Here is a 20720-nt window from a genome sequence, read left to right on the forward strand (position 1 = left end):
TCTGGTGGCACAAAATTTTTATGTCAACAGAAAATGCATGACCTAGTCCTCCAGGTGGGCTTAATGTGGGTGTCATGTAGCAGCAGATTAGAAACAATATGAATTTTAAGATGAGCTGACGTATTTTTCATCCCACTTACATCAAGTGTAGTATGTGGTAATTTATCATCCAAATAAACATCGCACAAAAAGTAAGGAAATTTGTGTTTGGTAGTTTATTTCTTTGTTGTAACAATGCTTCTTGGCAATAAATCTTATACCGCTGGAAAGCCTGTTTATTTCCCTTTTAAATGGTGCCACATTTGTAAGGAGGGGGGGTCTCCTACTCTGCCCCTGCTACCTGGAACCAGCTACAGCAGGATCGGAAGCTGTCTAGCTTGATTTCCTTTGGGGAGTTTAAATGTCGTAGTCGAAGGCTGGAGAGAGCAACCGCGGGAGTTGGCAATTGTAGTTGATCTCGTTTCTTTCACTTTTTCTTTGCAACCACGTTCCGATGTATGCTATTTTTAAATCGTTTTGTATGTCCTGTACGTCTGTAACTTTTTGTTGTGTTCTCCCACGCCCCAAACAGGTCCCTCTTGTAAATGAGACCTCGGGTCTCAATGGGGTTTTTACCTGTATAAATAAAGGTTAATGAAAATGAATGAATTTGTGGGATGAACAGCAGAGCTGAGTATGTGGGCTGCGCCCATGAAAAATTGGCCAAATCTTCTCTGCCAATGGCTAACAGCTTATTTTGCTGTTGCTACTGACTCTTGTTTTGAGCCTCTGGTACCCCACGCAGCCAATCTCCGATCTCATAGAGCTGCCACGAGGCCTGTCCTGACTGCACTTCACCATCAGCCCCGTTTGCGCTAGCAACACGTGCACTGGAACCTGAACATGTGGAGGAACGCTATATTCAGCGATGAGTCCAGATTCTGCCTAAGGCATTTGGATCGTAGGGTCAAAGTGTGGAGAAGACGCGGAGAACACTATGCTGACTGCTGCACCGATAGAGTAACATCTTTTGGTGGAGGCAGTGTGATGGTGTGGGGCAGCATCTCCCTCACTGGAAAAACGAGGCTTGTCATCATTGGAGGCAGTCACAATGCAGAGAGATATCGAGATGAGATTCTGCAACCAGTGGCAATCCCATATCTTCACAGTCTGGGACCGAACTCTATCCTCCAAGATGACAACGCTCGCCCCCACAGAGCGGGGTTTATCAGAGAATACCTCCAGAATTTGGGAGTGGAGAGGATGGAATGGCCTGCCAGCAGTCCTGACCTCAACCCCATTGAACACTTGTGGGATCAGCTTGGGCGTGCTGTTCATGCCAGAGTGACCAACACAATCACGTTGGTTGACTTGCAACAAATGCTGGTTGAAGAATGGGATGCCATGGGATGGGATGTTAAATGAATAAATTGGTAAATTATGTTATGTTATTAGTTATATTAGACATATTAAAATATGTCTTGTTTCTTCAAACTTCAATCATCCAATCCACCTGTTTGGCATTGGCAGAGAAGATCTGGCCAATTTTTTCATGGGCGCAACCCACATAACTCAGCTCTGCTGCTCATCCCACAAATGCATGTTTCTTACAAATGTGGCACCATGTATGGGAAATAAACAGGCTTTCCAACGGTTTAAGATTCATTGCCAAGAAGCATTGTTACAACAAAGAAATAATCTACCAAACACAAATTTCCTTACTTTTTGTGCAGTTTAAATGCAAATCAATGAACTGAAATTAGAAGTGATTATGCAAAATGTGTTAATGTGGCCCATGATAGTACTGACAACATATTTCCTGTCGTATTGTTACTGGCCAATTATGTTACACCCTCTCATTCCAGGATGTTTGGCCTGCAGGGCATTGCAAGAATGCATGAGTAGCTTCTCTTCACTTGACACCACTTGAACTTGTACTATGCCCCCCCTTCTGCGCCAAGAGCAAAAGCACTGATCTATGATGACTTTTAAAGGGCAGTAAATAAATCAAAATTCAACTACACTGGTGGAAGAAAGACACAAAACCGCCGTGCAAGATTAGAGCCAAATCAGCGTCTTTATTTTACAAACAAACGCATTATTCTATTGACATTTTTTTTTTGTATCATAAAAAAGCAATTTACAAGCTTAAGAACCAAAATAAAGCAGCACAGAATGATTATGAGTAAAATATATAATTTGAATAAATATATTTTATTTCATGCTATAAAATAAATTCATAAATGGCAATAGATACAACATCAGCTCTAGCTAGCTTCATTTACTTCATAGTTGTACAAAACAGTAGAGTTCTGAGGTTCACAGTTGGGTTGTGAGGTTGTGTGTAGAGTGGACAAAATAGGAGGTGGGCAGATCGGCTCTCATGGTTCGGTTCATGGTCTCCGGTATTCCTCAAGCTTCAGCTCTATGGAAAACATGGGCTCAGTGAGATCTTGAGGCAGAATGTTTGGGAACCACTGACTGAGGACTTGTTTCCCCACCTGAAGAGAAGTGCACATTTATACTAGGACATAAGCTGTATGCCCAATGAGACCACTTTTAACACTATATACCCTGAGTTCTAGTTTTTTTTTTTTTTTTTTTTGCCTTGTCACCAAATATATGAGCTGGAGACCTGAGAATGTAGATAGTTGGATAGAAAGGGGACAACTGCCCGACTGAAAAATTTCCCACCTGCCATGGCCACCTCCCCTCTAATCTTGACCAACTAAATCTACAGTCTCAGTGCCTGAGGGGGTACGGGAGACCGCCGAACCTTCACATGAAAACAGATACTCACTCCCAAACAGTGGCTATACAGCCCAAAATCCCTTTCATTATTTGACACAGCTGGAGGTGCAACTCTGACCAGTGCCATTGCGTTGATGACTGAAACACATGCTCAGTTATAGTGTTGCAGTGCGCTGACTGCGATAGGATTCTGATGAGCATTTTAGAATACCAGCAAGCAACACCAGTTGTTTTTTCTGAGGAGGAAGTCAACCTGTCCAAAGTTTCAAGAAAAATATATAAAAAATAAATCAATATCAAATTGTCCTGGTCCTACTTCAATTCAACAGCTCCCTGACATTCATTTTGTTTGATATATGACAGGCCAATATTTCAATAGGCTTGATGATCCCAATACACCACTTTTAAAAAGGTTATTGCTTTTGTATAATACACAGTGGACAGAAACCGACAGAAAAGCTATGGAAGACTTAAGATTTCTTTCTAAGCCTGTATCAGTGTTCGTAAACTACCTGAAGTGAGTTTATTATAAAAGGAATAGGACGAGCTGCAAATTCAAAAAGTAGTCTGACAGCCTTCCCTGTAAACACTTCCTTTTGATTACTTGTGGCCCATAATGCATCTCCTGTCTCTCTCAGAAAACTGGAGCAAAGAGTCGATTTGAGTTTGTGTCAAGTTCAGGTGGTTCTGTAGGTGCGTATTATGGTATTAGTAACTACAATTCATAAAAAGTATTAAAACAAACTTCCCCTCCATTCACCTATAATGAATATACGGACTGGTTTACTCATTTGATAAGATTAAAAAAAAAAAAAATCAATAGATATCCTGACTAGTCTAAAAGCACCATTTAAGGGGAGGAGGTCCTTACCAAAGTGATTGAGGCCATTATAGCTGAGTCCCTTAAGGGTAACTAGAGTGATTAACTAGAATTCCCCAATGGAATTGCTATGTATTATAGACTGATAATTTTAAGTGCATGCTGGATGACACAAATACAAGAGAAATTATGTTAAGTTACAAAAATAACCATTGGCATTTTTTTTATACAATTTTGTGGGTGAGCAACGTGCAATTCAGCTACAGTATATCTGGGCAAGCTTGGCTTTTTTTCTTCTTTTTTTTTCTTTTTTGTTTTTGCTCCACAAATTGTCAGTTTAGAGTCTGCTAAATATTCAAGCAGCTGTTCTCTGGCCAGATGCTCCAAAATAATTGTGGAGAAGAAGTAGATCTGTATTTCTCACGCATCTCCCCTCCTGATTGAAATGCCTGCAACTTAAAGTACATTGCTTAGATTGTCCTCAGTGCTTAGAGAGGAAGGATACAGTATACAAACAGTCTCTGAACATGGGACAAAAGGGCGCAGGGAACAGGTCTGCCTCATTTGATTGTAATTTGATGCTATACAACCATATTACGTTTAACTTAACTGTCCAAGCAACAACAAAATGAATCAAATGGTAAGAGAGAAGCAGGGGTAGGACTTTAAGTGATAGGAGATCAATATGGGGAAGAACATTAATTCATGTCTACTCATTCTCAATACCACTTTAGAATAAACAATGTAGCAATATTTCCATCTAATCTCTCTATTTAATGCATTTAAAAAGGATCGAGGCACAGAAGTCTAAGTGCCAGAGTCTAAGATGTAAAGCTTGTGGCAAGGCACTAAGTTTAAGATGCCACATGAAGAATTCTCGCTTTTGTATACATTTTAAACAATTACAATACCTATTGCACAACTTTTATATTGTCAGCTTTTATGGCTTTACTATGTGACTTATAATAACTAAGCTGCTTAACATCTCCTTAGCAACTTGTTCCTATTTTAGACAAGTGATTGTTATAAGCAGGGGGAACATACATTCCTTGAGAATAGTTGTGATCAGAAATCGGGAACTAGGTCTACATCAAATTAAGAACCCATTTTTCTTGATGAGCATTCAATTATACAATACAGTCAGGAATTTACTGTTAAAAATCAGCTATTAGGTTAAGTCTTTGGTGTGAACTCTTGGCACATTTTTCTAGCAGTCTGTACCCATTATTCTCAAACCATTTTTGACAATATTGCAAGAGGTTTTGCATTTCCTCCTTTCCTCTAGATTAAACTCTGTCAGCAACTGATTTTGATGAGCTCAGATTTGCTGTCAAACCTGCACATCACATCAGCAGCTGACAAAAATAAACTTGACTTTGAAAACATTCAAACAAAAGGTATTGTATGGTGTGGCCGACTTTTTTTTTTTTTTTTTGATGATTGAAACAGTTGTGAAATAAATGTGTACACAAAAAGATAACGAAGAGCTAGCTATACTGATTCTTGCAAAATTCCATCAATTTTGGGTTTGCTATCTTAACAGTGTCCATAAATGAACAAAGACCATGAGTGCACATTCAAAGGAAAAATGGACTGCGCTGTTGAAGTAACATAAGACATAGAAGCAACAAAACACCATACCCTCCCGTAAAACGACACACAAAAATTTAAAATTATAAGAAAACTATAAAATAATCAAACTCAATTAAGTGTAAGGACACAAATTAGGCATGGACTGGATGGGACATAATAAAAAGCATAGAGCAGGCAATCCTCAACAAAGGCATTTAACAGCTGGATGGCAAATAAGAAAGCAGGACAGGACAAAAATGGACCACCCAGCTGGGCTTTAACTTTGCACAAGGGCAATGCTATGACAAGAGAATTAATATGGCCTCCTAAGTGCCATTTTATGCATTTACTGTGAATGCAGATTATTTTTAAAGCACAATGGAAATAAAAGCAAGACTCTATATACTAAATAGCCAACATCCCCATCCCTGTTACCCATGGTTCAAATAATATAGATAAAATACAATGCTGTCATATGCAGTGACTTTGTAGCCAATAGCATTTATGCGATTACAGAGTCTCATCTAAGCTTACGTCAAGCAGTACTGACTTTTCACCCAGAGGAAAAATCGCTGCTGTGGAGCAGGCTGTTTTCCAGAATTTGTTTCAAATTTCAATACTAGTCTGGTGCTACCACTACTGCTGCTGCATCAGACTTAAGACAGAGAGATGAACACATTTTTTCACTTGGTCAGCACCCAAACCACTCCCTAACGCCGCAAAGTGCACCAATACTTTGGTTCACCACCTTCCTATAAAATCTTTTACCTCCTAGCTCTAATCTAGCTATACCACACCTAGGTCAATATCATAAAGTAGGATTGACAAATGAGGAAAACATGTTCCAAGTCTGCATCTGACCCCATCCAATGCAGAGAACAAAGATCACAGATCAATCGTCCCATCATAAAAGGCAGGACAGAATGAAAACGGGAACAAACCAATAACTCTTATCAAATGGTGAGGAAAAGAAATACCATGTCAAGATGGCTGAGATTCCTTTGTTCTTTCCGTTTGCATATTATTCAGAGTAGTAGCCTATACTATTTCCATTTACGTGAACAGATCCAGAACTGTTCCTACTGTGCTGAGCTAATGAAGAGTACTCTGCCTTTGTTAGATGCACCAAATATTAACCTAGAAGCCTAACTTCCAGACAAAACAAGTTACACATACAATAGTTCAGTATAAAACTGCCATCAGAGTATAGAGCAATACAAATGACTTCACTGTATGAGGATCATTCATCCATTCCATGGATGATAGCATCTAAAACCACACCTTGGCCAACAGAGTGAGATCTCCAGTAGTGATCATGAGAGATAAAATCCTTAAGTGTTTTGCAAAATAAACTAGTATTCGGTAAGAGACAGCAATAACCATGTCTTGAATGTATACAGAGCCATTCTCTTACTCTATTCTCTGCATTTGCCAAAAACAAACACACAAGTAAGCTAGCGATTTCAATGCACTCTTAACATAGCACCTTCTTTGTCAACAATTTAACCTGGCTGACCATGACAGATTTAACCAGGACTGTGTCCATAATCCATACAATCAGCAAGGAATATTTCACTTAAGTATCAAGGCTTTGTGTTGAGAGAATGTTCTTTACATGGTTTGGCAATGAGATACATACAACCTAACGGATTTTGAACGGTGAGCACATCTGTTCCTGGTAGGTTCTTGGCTATGAGGTAGAACCTGGTGGAGTTTCCTTTAAGTTAGAATACTGTCTGTTATGAGTATGTAGTTGCATCATGAGGTATTGAACGGGTATGTCACACGAAGCTTTGCACTGGCAGAAAAATCATTCCTTGTGAATAAGTGGCCTCCTATGGCCACATGTGCAAAAACAGGTCAGGTAAAAAGGTGATATGACAAGCATCTTACCAGAGCTTTCACATTATCAATTATTGCAACATGCCTATATAACTCTGTAAATATGTTTTAAAAAACATGGAAAGATTAAAAAAGAGAAAACAAATAGGGGGTCTTGATTATTGGGACCTCCTGAAAAATAGTAAGTTGTTACTCCCTTTCCTTTGAAAGAATCAAAATTCTAAAAAGCACCCATTTGCTCAGTACGTCCAACAACTGACTTTCACAAAATTGACAGAAACCCCCGACACAAGATATGTCTAAAGTTGAGGGAGCTGATTCAAAAAGAAAAAAAAAAAAAACTTCCTTTAGGTTCAAAATGAAATAAACATTTCTTAAAGCTTCCTTAACCTGAAGCAGGACCTAAAAATCACATCTGGATGCTTGAGCCTCCTCCGGGCTGCACTTCGAACTCTCCTCCATATCATTGGCTGGTGCCTCTTCTGCATATTGTGCCTCAAAGGCCATCCCCTCTGAGGTATCCTCTGGGTCCTTTGGACCTGAGCTGCCCTCCGTCCTCTCTGGAGAGTCCATATGATTGCTGCCCTCTGATGCTCCCATGTGCTTCTTCCTCAGGTGCTGGTTAAGGGTGCCCTGAAAGGGGAAGCATTTGCCACAGATCTGGCAGTGGAAGGGCTTGTTGTCCGTGTGGCCACGGATGTGGTACTCCAGCTGGTCTTTTCTTGTGTACTTCTTGCCACAGAATTTGCAAACAAATGGGGTGATTCCCATGTGCAGGCGCATGTGGCGGTCCAGGCTGCCTTTCTGATTGAAGGTCTTTCCGCAGTATATGCAAATGAGTCTCTCGTTGTAAGGGTACCACTGGCTCCGCAGACTTCGCTCTCGCACATCATTCTCTAAATTTGCAGGTCCCAAAACTGGATCACTGTCGTCTGAGCCTGATTTGATATGGCTCAGCACCCCTGCTGGAATGGCCATAGGACGCTTTGCCCTGGCTCGGCCACCTCTGAAGCCACTGAGCATGGAGCGGGAGGGACTGGAGCTACTGAGGCTGACGAAGCAGGGGGAGGACAGCCCTGAGTAGGAATAGCCAGCAGACTGGATGACAGGACCGTAGGAGCCCACGCTGACAGCCAACACCTGTTCTCCATCCACCATCTCTGTGTGGTAGCCGTCATCACCAGCAGAGGAGCTGTCTGAGTAGGTGGGCCTGTCGGTCTTCTCTACCTTCACATGCACGTCTGTCACTTGCCCGTCTTTGCCAATCAGTTCCACTTGCTCCGTTTCTCCCTCCATGGGAGTTTCCTGCTCTGACACACTATCACTGCTACCGCGGTCCGACTGGCCTTCCTCTTGCTGATGTCGAACCCGGGCCAAGCTTTTTCCTGCCAGGTCAGAGCGTACTTCCACACTGCTTGCCTGACTCTGACGGGAGTAGTAAGGGGGGGAGATCTGGGTAGGGTTGACAAAGAGATTGTTGTCATTGACCCCATTGCGGCTGGCCTGGGAGCCCTCCTTCTCTGGGCTACCCATGTCGATTGGGAGGCTGATCTTGGAGTGGATACTCTCCAGGATTTGCGTGCACTTGTCAATGATGGCCTGCATCTGCAGGAAGCTGGCAGCAGTGAGGAAGCTGATGACATCCTTGAGTTGCAAGGACATGTGGCCTGTATAGCAGAAGGCGAGAAGCTGCTCAAACACCTCAGGGCTTTTGATAACCGAGATGGAGAGGCCACTCATCGTGTTGAGAGCTGAGTGATCGCGGAAGTAGGGCGAGCTGGCTGCCAGCACAGCCTTGTGGGCTCGAAACGGCTGGCCCTGGATATGAACAATAATGTCACACAGCTTTCCCTGCAGCCGCAGCTCATTCAGCTGGTTCAGAACAGTGTTGCTGAACTCCGGCACGTCAAACTCTATGTAACTACTGCCGTCGTCCATGTCTTGGATATGTCTCTGCAGTATGTTGACAGCCTGATGGGAAAAGGAGAAGAGAGAGAGAAAAAAAATTAGGAAACATTTGACAACAAGATCAATCTTTTAAGTCTAATTACTAGCCAAAAATGAATCAAAGAGCAGAAAAAATTGCCTAACCACCAAGATGTATATTTGACATGTGTTACCAGTGAAGAAATTGAAGTCAATTTTCAAGCAACAATGCAGAAAGAAAGAATTTTAGATTTAAAATTTGAGCACTCCTGTATCATCTATAAACTGCTCATCTCAAATTATTCCCTCCATTTTAAGTTTAGAAGATATCAAAGTTGCTGTAAATGGCTAGAAAAAAAGAGACAAGCTTAGTAGGTATGCTATATGAGCAATATGAAATCCTGTGCCAAAAATACACAGACACTGAGTACATTACAGCAAACACAGCACCCTGTATTCACACTAGCCTGAGAAATAGTGCATGTTTTTCTCATGCTGTATATAGACTAGTTTGTGCCTGTAGCTCTTTCAATCTTTGACAGAAAAAAAACAACAGAACATCCACTTCTTTTCACTCATCCCACTCAAAATGACATGCAGTTTAGGCTATCCAGACAGATTATGATGATATGGAATTCAGTGATCCATTCACAATCTTACATAAGTCAAGCATGGGACCTATGTGGCTGGCTATACTGACTCTCAGAAAGAGAAAACACAGTCCAATCTGGAAATGTGGATATGAAATAAGCAGGATCCAGCAGCTGCACAATTTCACGGTAATTTGCCAAAGGAATGACTGTCAGGGAAAACAGTAGCCTCATCCCTCATCCATCCCAGCAACTATCTCACGACTAGTCCACTGTAGCTTATCATTTAGAGCTGAGGAAGCTGAGCAAGAAGCAGGGCATGCCGCCTGTAAGACAAGCCAAAAAGGCCTTGCTCCCCACTGGGCCGGCCATCTGAGAACAGAGGCAGCGTTCTCCACATTAACTCTTGGAAGAGGTGGCACCTATCTGGCATATATCTGCTGACCAAGCAAGCAGTAGGAATGGACTGGTAAATGGTTGAATACTTGACTAACCAGTCAACAACCGAATATTCCATGAATCTTGTTGATTTTATTTGTATTGTTGGGTGTCAAATGAAATCCTATAGCTTACTTTATTTTTGGTGATTCAAAGTTGCTTTTTTCCACTCATTTTCCACTCAAACATTGCACAAATCTTAATTCATGTCCTACTAAAGTTGAATCATTCATTTGAGATATGTTATCACACAGATACTGTACAGTAGAACAAGAATGTGCATTCATGTTTCACATGAGGGCAAAAACAGAAACAGACCAGAGAGATCCCTGACATCTCTCTTTGCCCTTTTTCTTATTTTATAAAGAAACTGATTAAGCATTCATTAAGATTATAGCCAAGATGCTCATTCTTAAGCCTATCCTCAGTACAGACAACTTTAAATATAGTTCTTTCCTGTGATTGAGTTTTTAGCTAATCATTCAGACAACACACTGACTAATTGACATTGAAAACATTTTTTTTTTTTTTTTTTTTGCACATTGCCAGGAGTTAGCAGGGCTCTTCTAAACATACCACAAAAAGTAAGGAAAATTGTGTTTGGTAGATTATTTCTTTATTGTAACCATGCTTCTTGGCAATAAATCTTATACCATTGGAAAGCCTGTTTATTTCCCTTTTAAATGGTGCCACATTTGTAAGGAACATAGGCTACATTTGTGTGATGAAAAGCAGAGCTGAGTATGTGGGCCCATTAAAAATTTTGCCTAATCTTCTCTGCCAATGCCAAACAGCTTATTCTGCCACTGACTCTTGGTTGGTGTTTGGTGGATTGGATGATTGAAGTTTGAAGAAAGAAGACATATTGGCAAGTTAACAATTTATTCATTTAACAAACAGGAGCCTCAGTAGCATGTGGAAGAACCATACGCAGCCACAACAGCCTGGCACCTCCTCCTCATGCTGGTCACCAGCCTGCTCACACACTGCTGTGGGATGGCATCCCATTCTTCAACCAGCATTTGTCGCAAGTCAACCAACGTGGTTGTGTTGGTCACTCTGGCATGAACAGCACGCCCAAGCTGATTCCACAAGTGTTCAATGGGGTTGAGGTCAGGACTGCTGGCAGGCCATTCCATCCTCTCCACTCCCAAATTCTGGAGGTAGTCTCTGATAAACCCCGCTCTGTAGGGGCGAGCGTTGTCTTCTTGGAGGATAGAGTTCGGTCCCAGACTGTGGAGATATGTGATGGTTCTTCCACATGCTACTGAGGCTCCTGTTTCTTAAATGAATAAATTGTTAAATTGCCAATATGTCTTGTTTCTTCAAATTTCAATCATCCAATCCACCAAACACCAAACAAGAGTCAATGGCAGAATAAGCTGTTTGGCATTGGCAGAGAAGATTAGGCAAATTTTTCATGGGCGCAACCCACATACTCAGCTCTGCTGCTCATCCCACAAATGCATGTTCCTTACAAATGTGGCACCATTTAAAAGGGAAATAAACAGGCTTTCCAACAGTATAAGATTTATTGCCAAGAAGCATTGTTACAACAAAGAAATAATCTACCAAACACAAATTTCCTTAGTTTTTGTGCTAAGTTTAAATATGAGATCCTGCTGTCCTCCATCTCCTCTTATACCTCTTCCTCTTTATTGTACAAAGCCACATCAAACATGACTGGACTGTCTTTGCTGGTATCAGGGGCAGTACCCTATGAGGTAGTCATTTTCTTTCAAATTATATCGCAAGCCAAGACAGTAGGTACAGCTGGCTAGCTATACAGTGGTCCCTTGTTAATTGCGGGAGTTAAATTCTAAAAATAACCTGCAATAGGCGAAATCTGCGAAGTAGTCAGCTTTATTTTTTACAATTATTATAGATGTTTTAAGGCTGTAAAACCCCTCACTACACACTTTAGGCAAGCTGAACGCATTCTGTACTGTACAGGAGACACGGCACGGAGGAGATTGATTGACAATGGTCTACAGTAGCCAAGTATTAGCCAATCAGGACCCAAAACAGTATTTTAAAACATTTTATATTCATTTTAGTATTCTTATATTAGTAGTACAGCTTGTGCTAGTAACTGCTAGCATCAGCATTAGCAATGCTAGTGTGAGTTACACTGGGGAGCTTGGATTCAGCTAGGTTTGGTGCATGGGAACTAAAGCACAACAGTAATGTTGATTAAAGAAAGAGGAATTGTAATTTATTATTATTATTATTGTTACTATTAGTAATTGCAGTAGTAGTAGTTGCAGTAGTAGTGGTAGTAGTGGTTATAGTAGTGGAATTAATCATACATGCAAGATAATTCTTCTGAAAGTCTACACTGTAATGTGAAAAGACGTGCCTTAATCAGTCTCATGACATAACCTCATGATTATGACAGTCAACCTGCCAGTCATGCTATATAGGGCAGGCACATTTTTAACCAGTTTAGCTATTGATTTGCAATAAGCACTTGGATGAGCACTTGGACAACTCATATGGATTACAAACACTGACTGTATTACTAAAGCTACAACTAGCACAATCAGCAAGATACACATGGACTATACAAGAAAAGGGACCCCACACAAAGAAAAGGGCAATGGCTTGGGGGCTGGCTGAATTATGAAATGTGAACATTGTCACACATGAGTGCACTGACTGTTAACTAAGAGGCAGCGAGTAAAATCAGCACCTACAACAATAAGAACTATGAGACTGAGTCTACAGTTGTAAGTAAGCATGGAGAGAGGCAGTAGGCTGCAGTCAGGTCTGGATGTGGGAAAGCCCTTGGAGGGTTTTGGATCAAGCAGAACTAAAGTGTTCTCAGTTCAAGGGAAGCAAAGACTATAAGGACTACAAGGACTGCTCCCTCAGGTAGCGGTCCATACAGGAACATTTGATGTACCAAAACAAACAGAACATCGACAAATATGTCATTAAGTTCCCAAACTAACAAAAGGTGTTTTTTTGTTTGTTTGTTTTTTGACATTTAGCATTTTGTAAAATATTTCATAACTTTATCCAATCTTGTCAATTGTTTGCAATTGCATTTGTACAAACCAGCATCATGTAAAATGGAAAGTCTCTGTAGAAGAAAAAGGCAGAATGGATGTTTTCTGATATGATGCACATGGAATTGTTATTTGGTCTGCAGAGTTCCATGCATAACTCCATATAACTGTGTGTGTGTACGTGTGTGTGTTCATGTCTTTGGGAGTGTGAATCGCCCTTGCTTGGTGCTTGCGAGCCAGAGGAGTGACCCGTGCTGGTGAGCTTGGTGTGTCCAGGAAGCTCTGATGGGAGAGTTCTCTTGATTCTGGTATGCAGTGTTGTTTATTCTAGGTGTGATATATGGACCTCAACTAATCTGTGCTGTCTGGTCCGGAGGTGGAAGGGAGTTATAAGTGACCGTTTGGTGAAAAAGGTTAAAGGGCAGCATTCTTTGGTCAGGACCACAGCAATTCAGCAAATGTGCAATATCTTGAAGTGCAATACCCTAGCTGCTAATAACTCTTCATTTCTTAATCATATTTTTTTTGTTTTATATCCATACATATATTCTTTGATCAGTTTTGTCAGGGGCTATCCTACTGTCCTGGTGGATAAGGGAGACTGTCAAGAGAATCTAAGACAGAGCTGTCATGTTGGCCATACAAATCTGAGTTTCCTTACTTTTCAGTGAATAAATGTGAAAAAAGAAAATAGTAATTCTTTATTTGATATAGCTGCTAATCAGTAAATAAGCTGGAAAATAGATCATCGTCTGCCTGCTTGCAAAGCACAGCTAATGGCACAGCACAGAGAATTAGCCTATGCTTTGCATGGAAGCATTCTACACACTTGGCAAAGTATCACTGCGGTGTAGTTAGATCTTGATACATACAGTACTGTTTAGTATTCTGCATGCAGTAAAGCATAACAGTTGCATGAGGTGAGGGAGGCATAAAAGTCTATAGGCGGCATTTGGCAGAGAAAGAAGAAAATCTGGTTCTGCTTGGCATGAGAGCACGAAGCTATCTTCAGCCTGTTCTTACAGACTCTTGCACACTACTTTTCCTCAACGCTACTTGGATATAGCTGAATACGTGAGAGTCAGTAATGAGGAAACAAAAAGTCCCTTTTGTATTTACTGGATTGTGGGTCAGCCTGACTCTCGCTGATCTCACACAGCTTTGTCACTCATCATGACAAACATCAACTGTTTATGTTTGCTTTTAAAGCCTTTCCTCCCAACTTAGTCATGACACTCAAGATTTGAGTAGAATACAGTTTAGCAAAATGATAGGTGCAACTCACTGTTCTAGGCCTTGCTGCAAAGTCATGAGCTACTCCTCCACAATAATTTACTGACTGGAACTGTTTATACAATTATTAACAGAAATAGATCCCAGCCGTACTCAGAAGAACGAGTTCAACCATGCTCTGGTTCAACATCAAGAGGGGGCAACAGGGTTCTCCTGCAGTGCTAATGGTGACTTACTGCATAATGCTAAGCCTGTAAAGGCAAATACATGCATGTTACAAAACCTGGTCTGTGTCAGTTCTCCAGCTTAACCCTCCTCTCCCCCCACTCCATCTGCCCCTCTCCCATCTCTCCCACTGCACCTCCCTTCTCCCTGCCTGCCTCTCACTGGCAATTCAGCATGATCTTCTGCGCATTGAGTCTCTGTCAGCACTTTGAGAACGTAAACACTTTCTCCAATTGCCAAGGCTTGCCAAGACACCTGTCCAACAAACCATATGTTCTCATCCTGGCACAGAGGAGGGAAAGAAGTAGCAAAACAGGCAGAACAGTAACGCATGCATTCTTTTCACTCCCCCATTACCGGCCCTCAAATGTAGCATGTACGTACACTAACACATATCAGTAATGTCTGCCAACATCATGCATACTGATCTGAGCCAATCTGAAGGGCAGCCAAAGAATGCATGCTTATTGGTTGAGATGCACATGCTGGTCGATGGTCACATGCATGACTCACATGGGAAAACCTAAAATGCTTAAATTCAGCTCGGAAATGCCATCTGAGGCTCAACTTGCCCAGTAAGAAACCTACTTGACCGGGTCACTTATGTGTTTATGAAGGATGGCACTCTGGCCATTAGATCAGCACAAGACAGACATCACCTAAACCAGCTGCCGTCGAGTGCATAACTTTGGCCTGTCACTCAAATAAAAAAGAAAGAAACAAAGAACAAAGAAAGAAAGAAGGAAAAAACACATTAGAAGAAAAACTGAAAGTCAGCAAGCAAGCAATGAATGCTTTCCTCGACATCAGCAGCATTTCACCTATTTTCAAAAACAGCTTATGGGGCAGACCAGGCCAAAATTGCTTAACAAGCAATGGTTGGGAGAGCAATATGAAACAAGATAGTAAAAGATAAGAATAGCCTAGATTTGGGTACATTAGAAGGGAGGGTATAATGTAAGGAACTTTGTTAGTGTGAGAATGACAGACATTATTAAAACTGCTTAGGCTTTGAGCTCAAGTCACAGAGCTAAATACTGTACTCCTAATCATATGAGTCTATTCTCCTACTTGATTTGTGATGAGTTAATATAATTGAGGAACAAAAAATGTCCATCTTTCATTTCAGCATACTCACGTGCTCATCAGGCGAACAAAGGGTAATTGGAGGAAAGTGACCCTCTCTGTTTTCCTTTGCCCTTTTCAAAGCCACAAGATCATTCTCGGCTTACTTAAACTTCTACAAAAATCACAGCTATGATGACAATTATTTTCAATCCTTATGACGATGACAATGAACTAAGGTTGTCATATTAGCAAGCTTTTACTCTACAAGAATATACCACAACATGAACAGTAATATCAGACTTTCCATTTTACATGATCACAGCCTTGGGTGCAGAAACATGATGGCAAAAGAAAACTACGACATTTATGAGTCACGCTAGCCACTACATTCTTTGTAAACTGGACACGGCATCCTTTTTCTAAGGTAAATACAACCAGACGTATCTTTCGCCTATCGTTTCTTTCCTGTGGTTCTAATGTTGATGTGATGTTGTGATCTAAAAATGCAAGACTGAACTGGACTGTCAGCATGCCTATCTGGTAAATTTCAATCTTCAATCACAATGCAGGCTTTATCTAATATAAACATGAGGCTACTGAGTTCACTGTCTCATGATCAATTGTGTGTGGTCTGAGGAATATTTGAGTACTTGGTGTGTGCCAAAATTTACAACGACTAAAACAAATTATAGGCATAGAGCCACTGCCATCACTTACTGTTCTCCTCAGTACTGATCAGCTGCAGATCTTTAACACATAGAAGCATAGAAGCAATGAGAGCTGAGATTACCTCAGTTTGACTTTTGGCACAGAAAGGGTTTGTGCAAATGTTGTAATGCTAGTTTGGCTAGGTTAATCAACCTCACATCTAGAAATGGGTGTATGTTTTCTTCTGAAGACTAAGCATTGTTGTCATCGAGCCATGGTGCAGCAACTGCATGGCTCGATGACAACAATGCTTTCCTTCAACTGAAAAAGATAACCATTTACCTTCTCATTGTTTTTAGTAGCTTTGATAATAACACAGTTGCTGTAACAAGCAGCTACATGACATGCACAAAACAATGTAAGAAAACATAAAATTAATAGTTTTTTGTTTGTCTAAGCTGCCACCAAAGGCTTTTCTATGGCCCTGATGCAGGCCGGAGTAAGTGCTACATAGTTGGTTCCACTCTAAAATTAAAATTTATTTGAATGACAAATCTCTATTTAAAAAAACTGCCAGCTTTCGAATATGAACATTAGTGTTGACTCCTGAGATATTTCAGAATATTTCAGCTGTTTTTCATGATCCATCCTGACTAAAACCAACATTCAGCGATCTCAAAGACATTCAGTTCTTCTGCATGTCTTGGGTAGGCCCTGTGTTTTGAGGGCTTTAAAGTATGAGTGACAACAAATAAACTTAGCACAAAAAGTAAGGAAATTTGTGTTTGGTAGATTTTTTCTTTGTTGTAACAATGCTTCTTGGCAATAAATCTTATACCATTGGAAAGCATGTTTATTTCCCTTTTAAATGGTGCCACATGCATTTGTGGGATGAGAAGCAGAACTGAGCATGGGTTGCACCCATGAAAAATTTGCCAAATCTTCTCTTCTCTTGTCATGTTCCTTGGTTTTCAAAAATGTCTTTCTACAGCCCCCAGAGAACAGGTGTAAACTCTGCATCTAGCTCTGCTGTTAACATGTATATGGAGAGACAAATAATAATAGTGATTACGTTAACTACAGTAAGAGAGTACGTTTCTCCAGTTGGGAAAAAGCAAAAGCCACATCCATTATGCAAAATGTCAACATGTCTTCTAGCTGCGCTGAATTATGGCATGTTATGGCTGGAAAAACTGGTAGCCTATCCCTTGTTTTGCAATGGATCGTGTCATGTCTAACTGCTGAATGTCAGTGCCAACTGTGAGTTTTGACAGAGGCCCTTCCTCTTTAAACCTGACAGGCTGACACCAAACCTTACATCTACCATTCCTGTTTTGGATAGCCTAGTTTTTTTTTTTTTTGTTGTTTGTTTGTTTCGGTTTTGTTTTTGTTTTTTTACACTTTAGACAGATTAATATTTTTGCTCTTCAACTCCACTGTATCTGTGCTGGAAATATTTTGATGTGATGCCTTGTTGCCTATGTTTGGCCACTATGGCTTATTCACCTTCTTTTTAACAGAAATACGTGTAGCCACTTTATGTTTTTTTTTTTTTTTTTTTTTTTTTTGGTGGAAGACTTACGGTCATTAGCTACCTAATTTGCATGTTACTACAGCAGCTATCACAACTGACTGATATTTGGAACTGCGCCCACAATATTGTCAAACAAGCCAGTCAAGCTGGTTAACAGGGAAGCGATCAAACAGAAGTCTTCAAATCTGTTTTTTTTTTTTTTTTTTTTTCTTGAGAAAGGCCTAGCTTCCTATTTGGAAAAATAATTGGAAGACAGGTTTTGCAAATGTGCTAGGTACAGCATAATAACTACCACCACTGATAAAAACATGCATGTGCATGTTGACAGTCACTGTAGAGAGTAATTAAACCTTTTTAACAACCTCTGACACTTAACCTCAAGCAAAACTTATGTCAAGCCTATAAAAGTTTTTCTCTGACACATTGTCTATAACGCACTCACCATAATGTTGAAGCACATTATTCAAATTTGTTCTGCATAACAAGATTACTGATAAATCTCACAAGAACCCTGTTCTAATCATAAATCACTTTGTACACCTATCACCTATCCCTTATATTGCTCAATCAACACTGATTTCAGTGGGTGGTTAAAACCAATACAATTTTACAGCTTATCCTGAAGAGACCCAGGACTATAAAAATGCAGGGTTTAACGAGTGCAAAGCCATAATGCCTACTCATGCAAAAGGCATAATTGGTTTGGCTCCCATCTGTTCTGACATGCCTTATGGTGAAAATATTTAGTCTGGCTCCAAATGAAATAGCCAAGGAAAACTGCATGCTGTATGTAACAAGCTGGCTATTTTTTTAAGTAGCCAAGACCAGAAATTTCAAAGAAACTGGATGTCACAGAAGTGTTGACGGCAAACTCAAAGGGGACCCTGAGTGATCCTGGATGAACCTTGTTGTACTGAATAACCTAACATAGCCCTGCACTTTGTCCTTTCCTGTCATAACATCACGTAGACTTGGTGAGTTTACAAGAACAGGAACTGTTACTACCAAATGCATGTGTAGTAGCAGGTTAACACCGTGACAGTGCCTGGTGGTGTATGTCCTTGTAAGGCAAGGCTGAGAAACAGGATGTTCCCCCAGCCGGTCAGGCTCCGGCCTGGCTGGGGGGTCAAGGGCCCTTCTCAAGGGCCAGATCGTTAGGGACTGGATTGGTGGTAAACAAGTATGTTCTTAAGTACAATGACCAGTTCTAACCGGTCTTTTACCAAAACAGGATAGCCGGGCCAAGAACATGAGCAGGAACATCCGTAGAGTTTCGGGGAAACGAGGAGGTGCACCACCGCACACATACATGATGTTGGGTAATCAGAGATAGCTGGTTAGAGTCCAAGTGAGAAGTAATTTGAGAGTTGTTCCCAGATTGGCGGGAAATGGGTGTGCATGATATGGTGTGACATGGATGAAAAATGTGACATGATATTGGTCAAAACAACTACTGTATAAAAGGAGGCGTCCCGTTCGGGGACGGGGGCTTTTCCGAAGAATTGTCTCTGATCTACGTTTGTCAATAAAGAAAATACCCCCATCTGATACCTGCGTCTCATCCATCTGATTCCTTGTTGTACCACCGCTTTTCTGCCACGACACATGTTTTAAAATCACTTACAAATTTATCCATGTTTCAGCTGCAACTAAAAAGACTGGAAAAAAGAATCACTGAATACAATTTAAATAGAAAACTGAATCCTGTGGGCCTAACATTACACTCCCACTCCATCTACAAACGGGATCTAATTGGGCTAATTACTCCAAGTCTCTGCTACACCCACGTTATCCATCAAGAGCCTCGTTTCACCACGCTTGCTTCATCATGCATGGATATGTAAGTGGACAAGCGGGTAACATTATTAAGTAATGTTACTCTTATGTGCAATGCCAATACACTGTAGCAAAGATGCCATGGCTCTAAAAGTTTACAGCCAGCTATAACGTTACAATTGATGGAGGTCTGCTTAGCTCGGCGGCTAGCTTAGCTAACCACCACTCCAAATTGCTTTTTGATTATTATCTCCACCACATTAAACTTATTATTTATACAGTAAGCCTAACCCGGAGTACAAGACTTGCGTCGCTAGCAGGGCCGGACACCCCGCTGTCAGGCAGCACATAACCACTGGCTACAATCGCTAGCCACCACCAACCTAAGTTAGCATTAAGCAAGCATTCCGGAAAATGGCTCAACTTTCGGACCGAGTTATGTCCGCGCCTAGCTGCTCAGTTTACGCTTCAGATACGATAACATCATGTTACAGAAGCTTGATAGCGTTTTATTTGTTAGTGACTTTGTACGTCCAAAACGGGCGCAATCCATACGTCGGTTGTCATGAGATATTATGTTAGCTAACGTTAAACGTTAACGCTAGATAGCAACCACTCCTGCTAGCCGGGTAGCCGACATTGGTCCTAGCTGGCCGGTGCTAAGTAGCGGCTAACGCAGCTTAGCATTTGGCTGCTAACGTTAGCTAGCCTCCTAGCACCCGACCGTGGGCAATCATTCCGCTTTACTTGAAACAAGTGCAAAGACGCGCGGGCACAATAAACACATTATGCTAATCATCCAAGCCGCTGTCTAAGTCCACCAAACTCACCGTCTTGCAGATCAAACGTTGTCCATTCCCCCAGTAGTTCGCTAACACTACAGCCAGGCCTCCCCCCCTCTCCAGTCCAGATGTGTCAGACAGTTGCTGCTGCAATTTTTTCATCAACAGGAAGTGTTCTTTTGGGTCTTTGCATTCATTCTGTCTGTGTGTTCTGTGGCAGCCACTCCCCTCCTCCTGTCAGTGTTTTGTACTGAGACATCATGTTCTTGTAATACATGACGTGACGGAGGACGGTGCACTCACACAATATCAACGTAAAGTGCAGTTATCCCCCAAATCTCACAGTTGTTCTCAACAAATTACGTCGCTAATCTTAATCCCTTACTGCGCCTGTACATGTAAGGCTGAATGCACAGGTCAGTTTTGCCTGCTCAAATCACTTCACACCTGAGTTTGCACCACTGCACTGACAGTAGGAGGAAGGATATTTTTCAGTTACACCAGTTACAACCAGAGTATCAGCTG

At 41.1% G+C, this 20720-nt stretch overlaps 1 protein-coding gene across 1 annotated transcript; it reads right to left on the reverse strand.

The window, feature by feature from the left end:
* Positions 1-2547: 2547 nt before the first annotated feature.
* Positions 2548-20460, reverse strand: zbtb34 (zinc finger and BTB domain containing 34). The gene is made up of 2 exons (XM_030060053.1): positions 20244-20460; positions 2548-8935 (listed from the first exon to the last, which is right to left on the reverse strand). Exons 1-2 carry the CDS (start codon positions 20355-20357, stop codon positions 7367-7369), a joined length of 1683 nt encoding a protein of 560 aa, XP_029915913.1. The 5' UTR covers positions 20358-20460; the 3' UTR covers positions 2548-7366.
* Between the last annotated feature and the right edge of the window lie 260 nt (positions 20461-20720).

This window comes from Myripristis murdjan, chromosome 9 (genome assembly GCF_902150065.1).
Source record: "Myripristis murdjan chromosome 9, fMyrMur1.1, whole genome shotgun sequence".
Taxonomy (NCBI): Eukaryota; Metazoa; Chordata; class Actinopteri; order Holocentriformes; family Holocentridae; genus Myripristis; species Myripristis murdjan.

What these genes read in the sequence shown, in the direction of transcription:
- zbtb34 (XM_030060053.1), bottom strand. Translation starts at nt 20,357, where the DNA reads ATGAAAAAATTGCAGCAGCAACTGTCTGACACATCTGGACTGGAGAGG. An exon ending in AACGTTTGATCTGCAAGACG is followed by an intron (nt 8,936 to 20,243) that starts GTGAGTTTGGTG and finishes TTTTCCCATCAG; the next exon opens with GCTGTCAACATACTGCAGAG.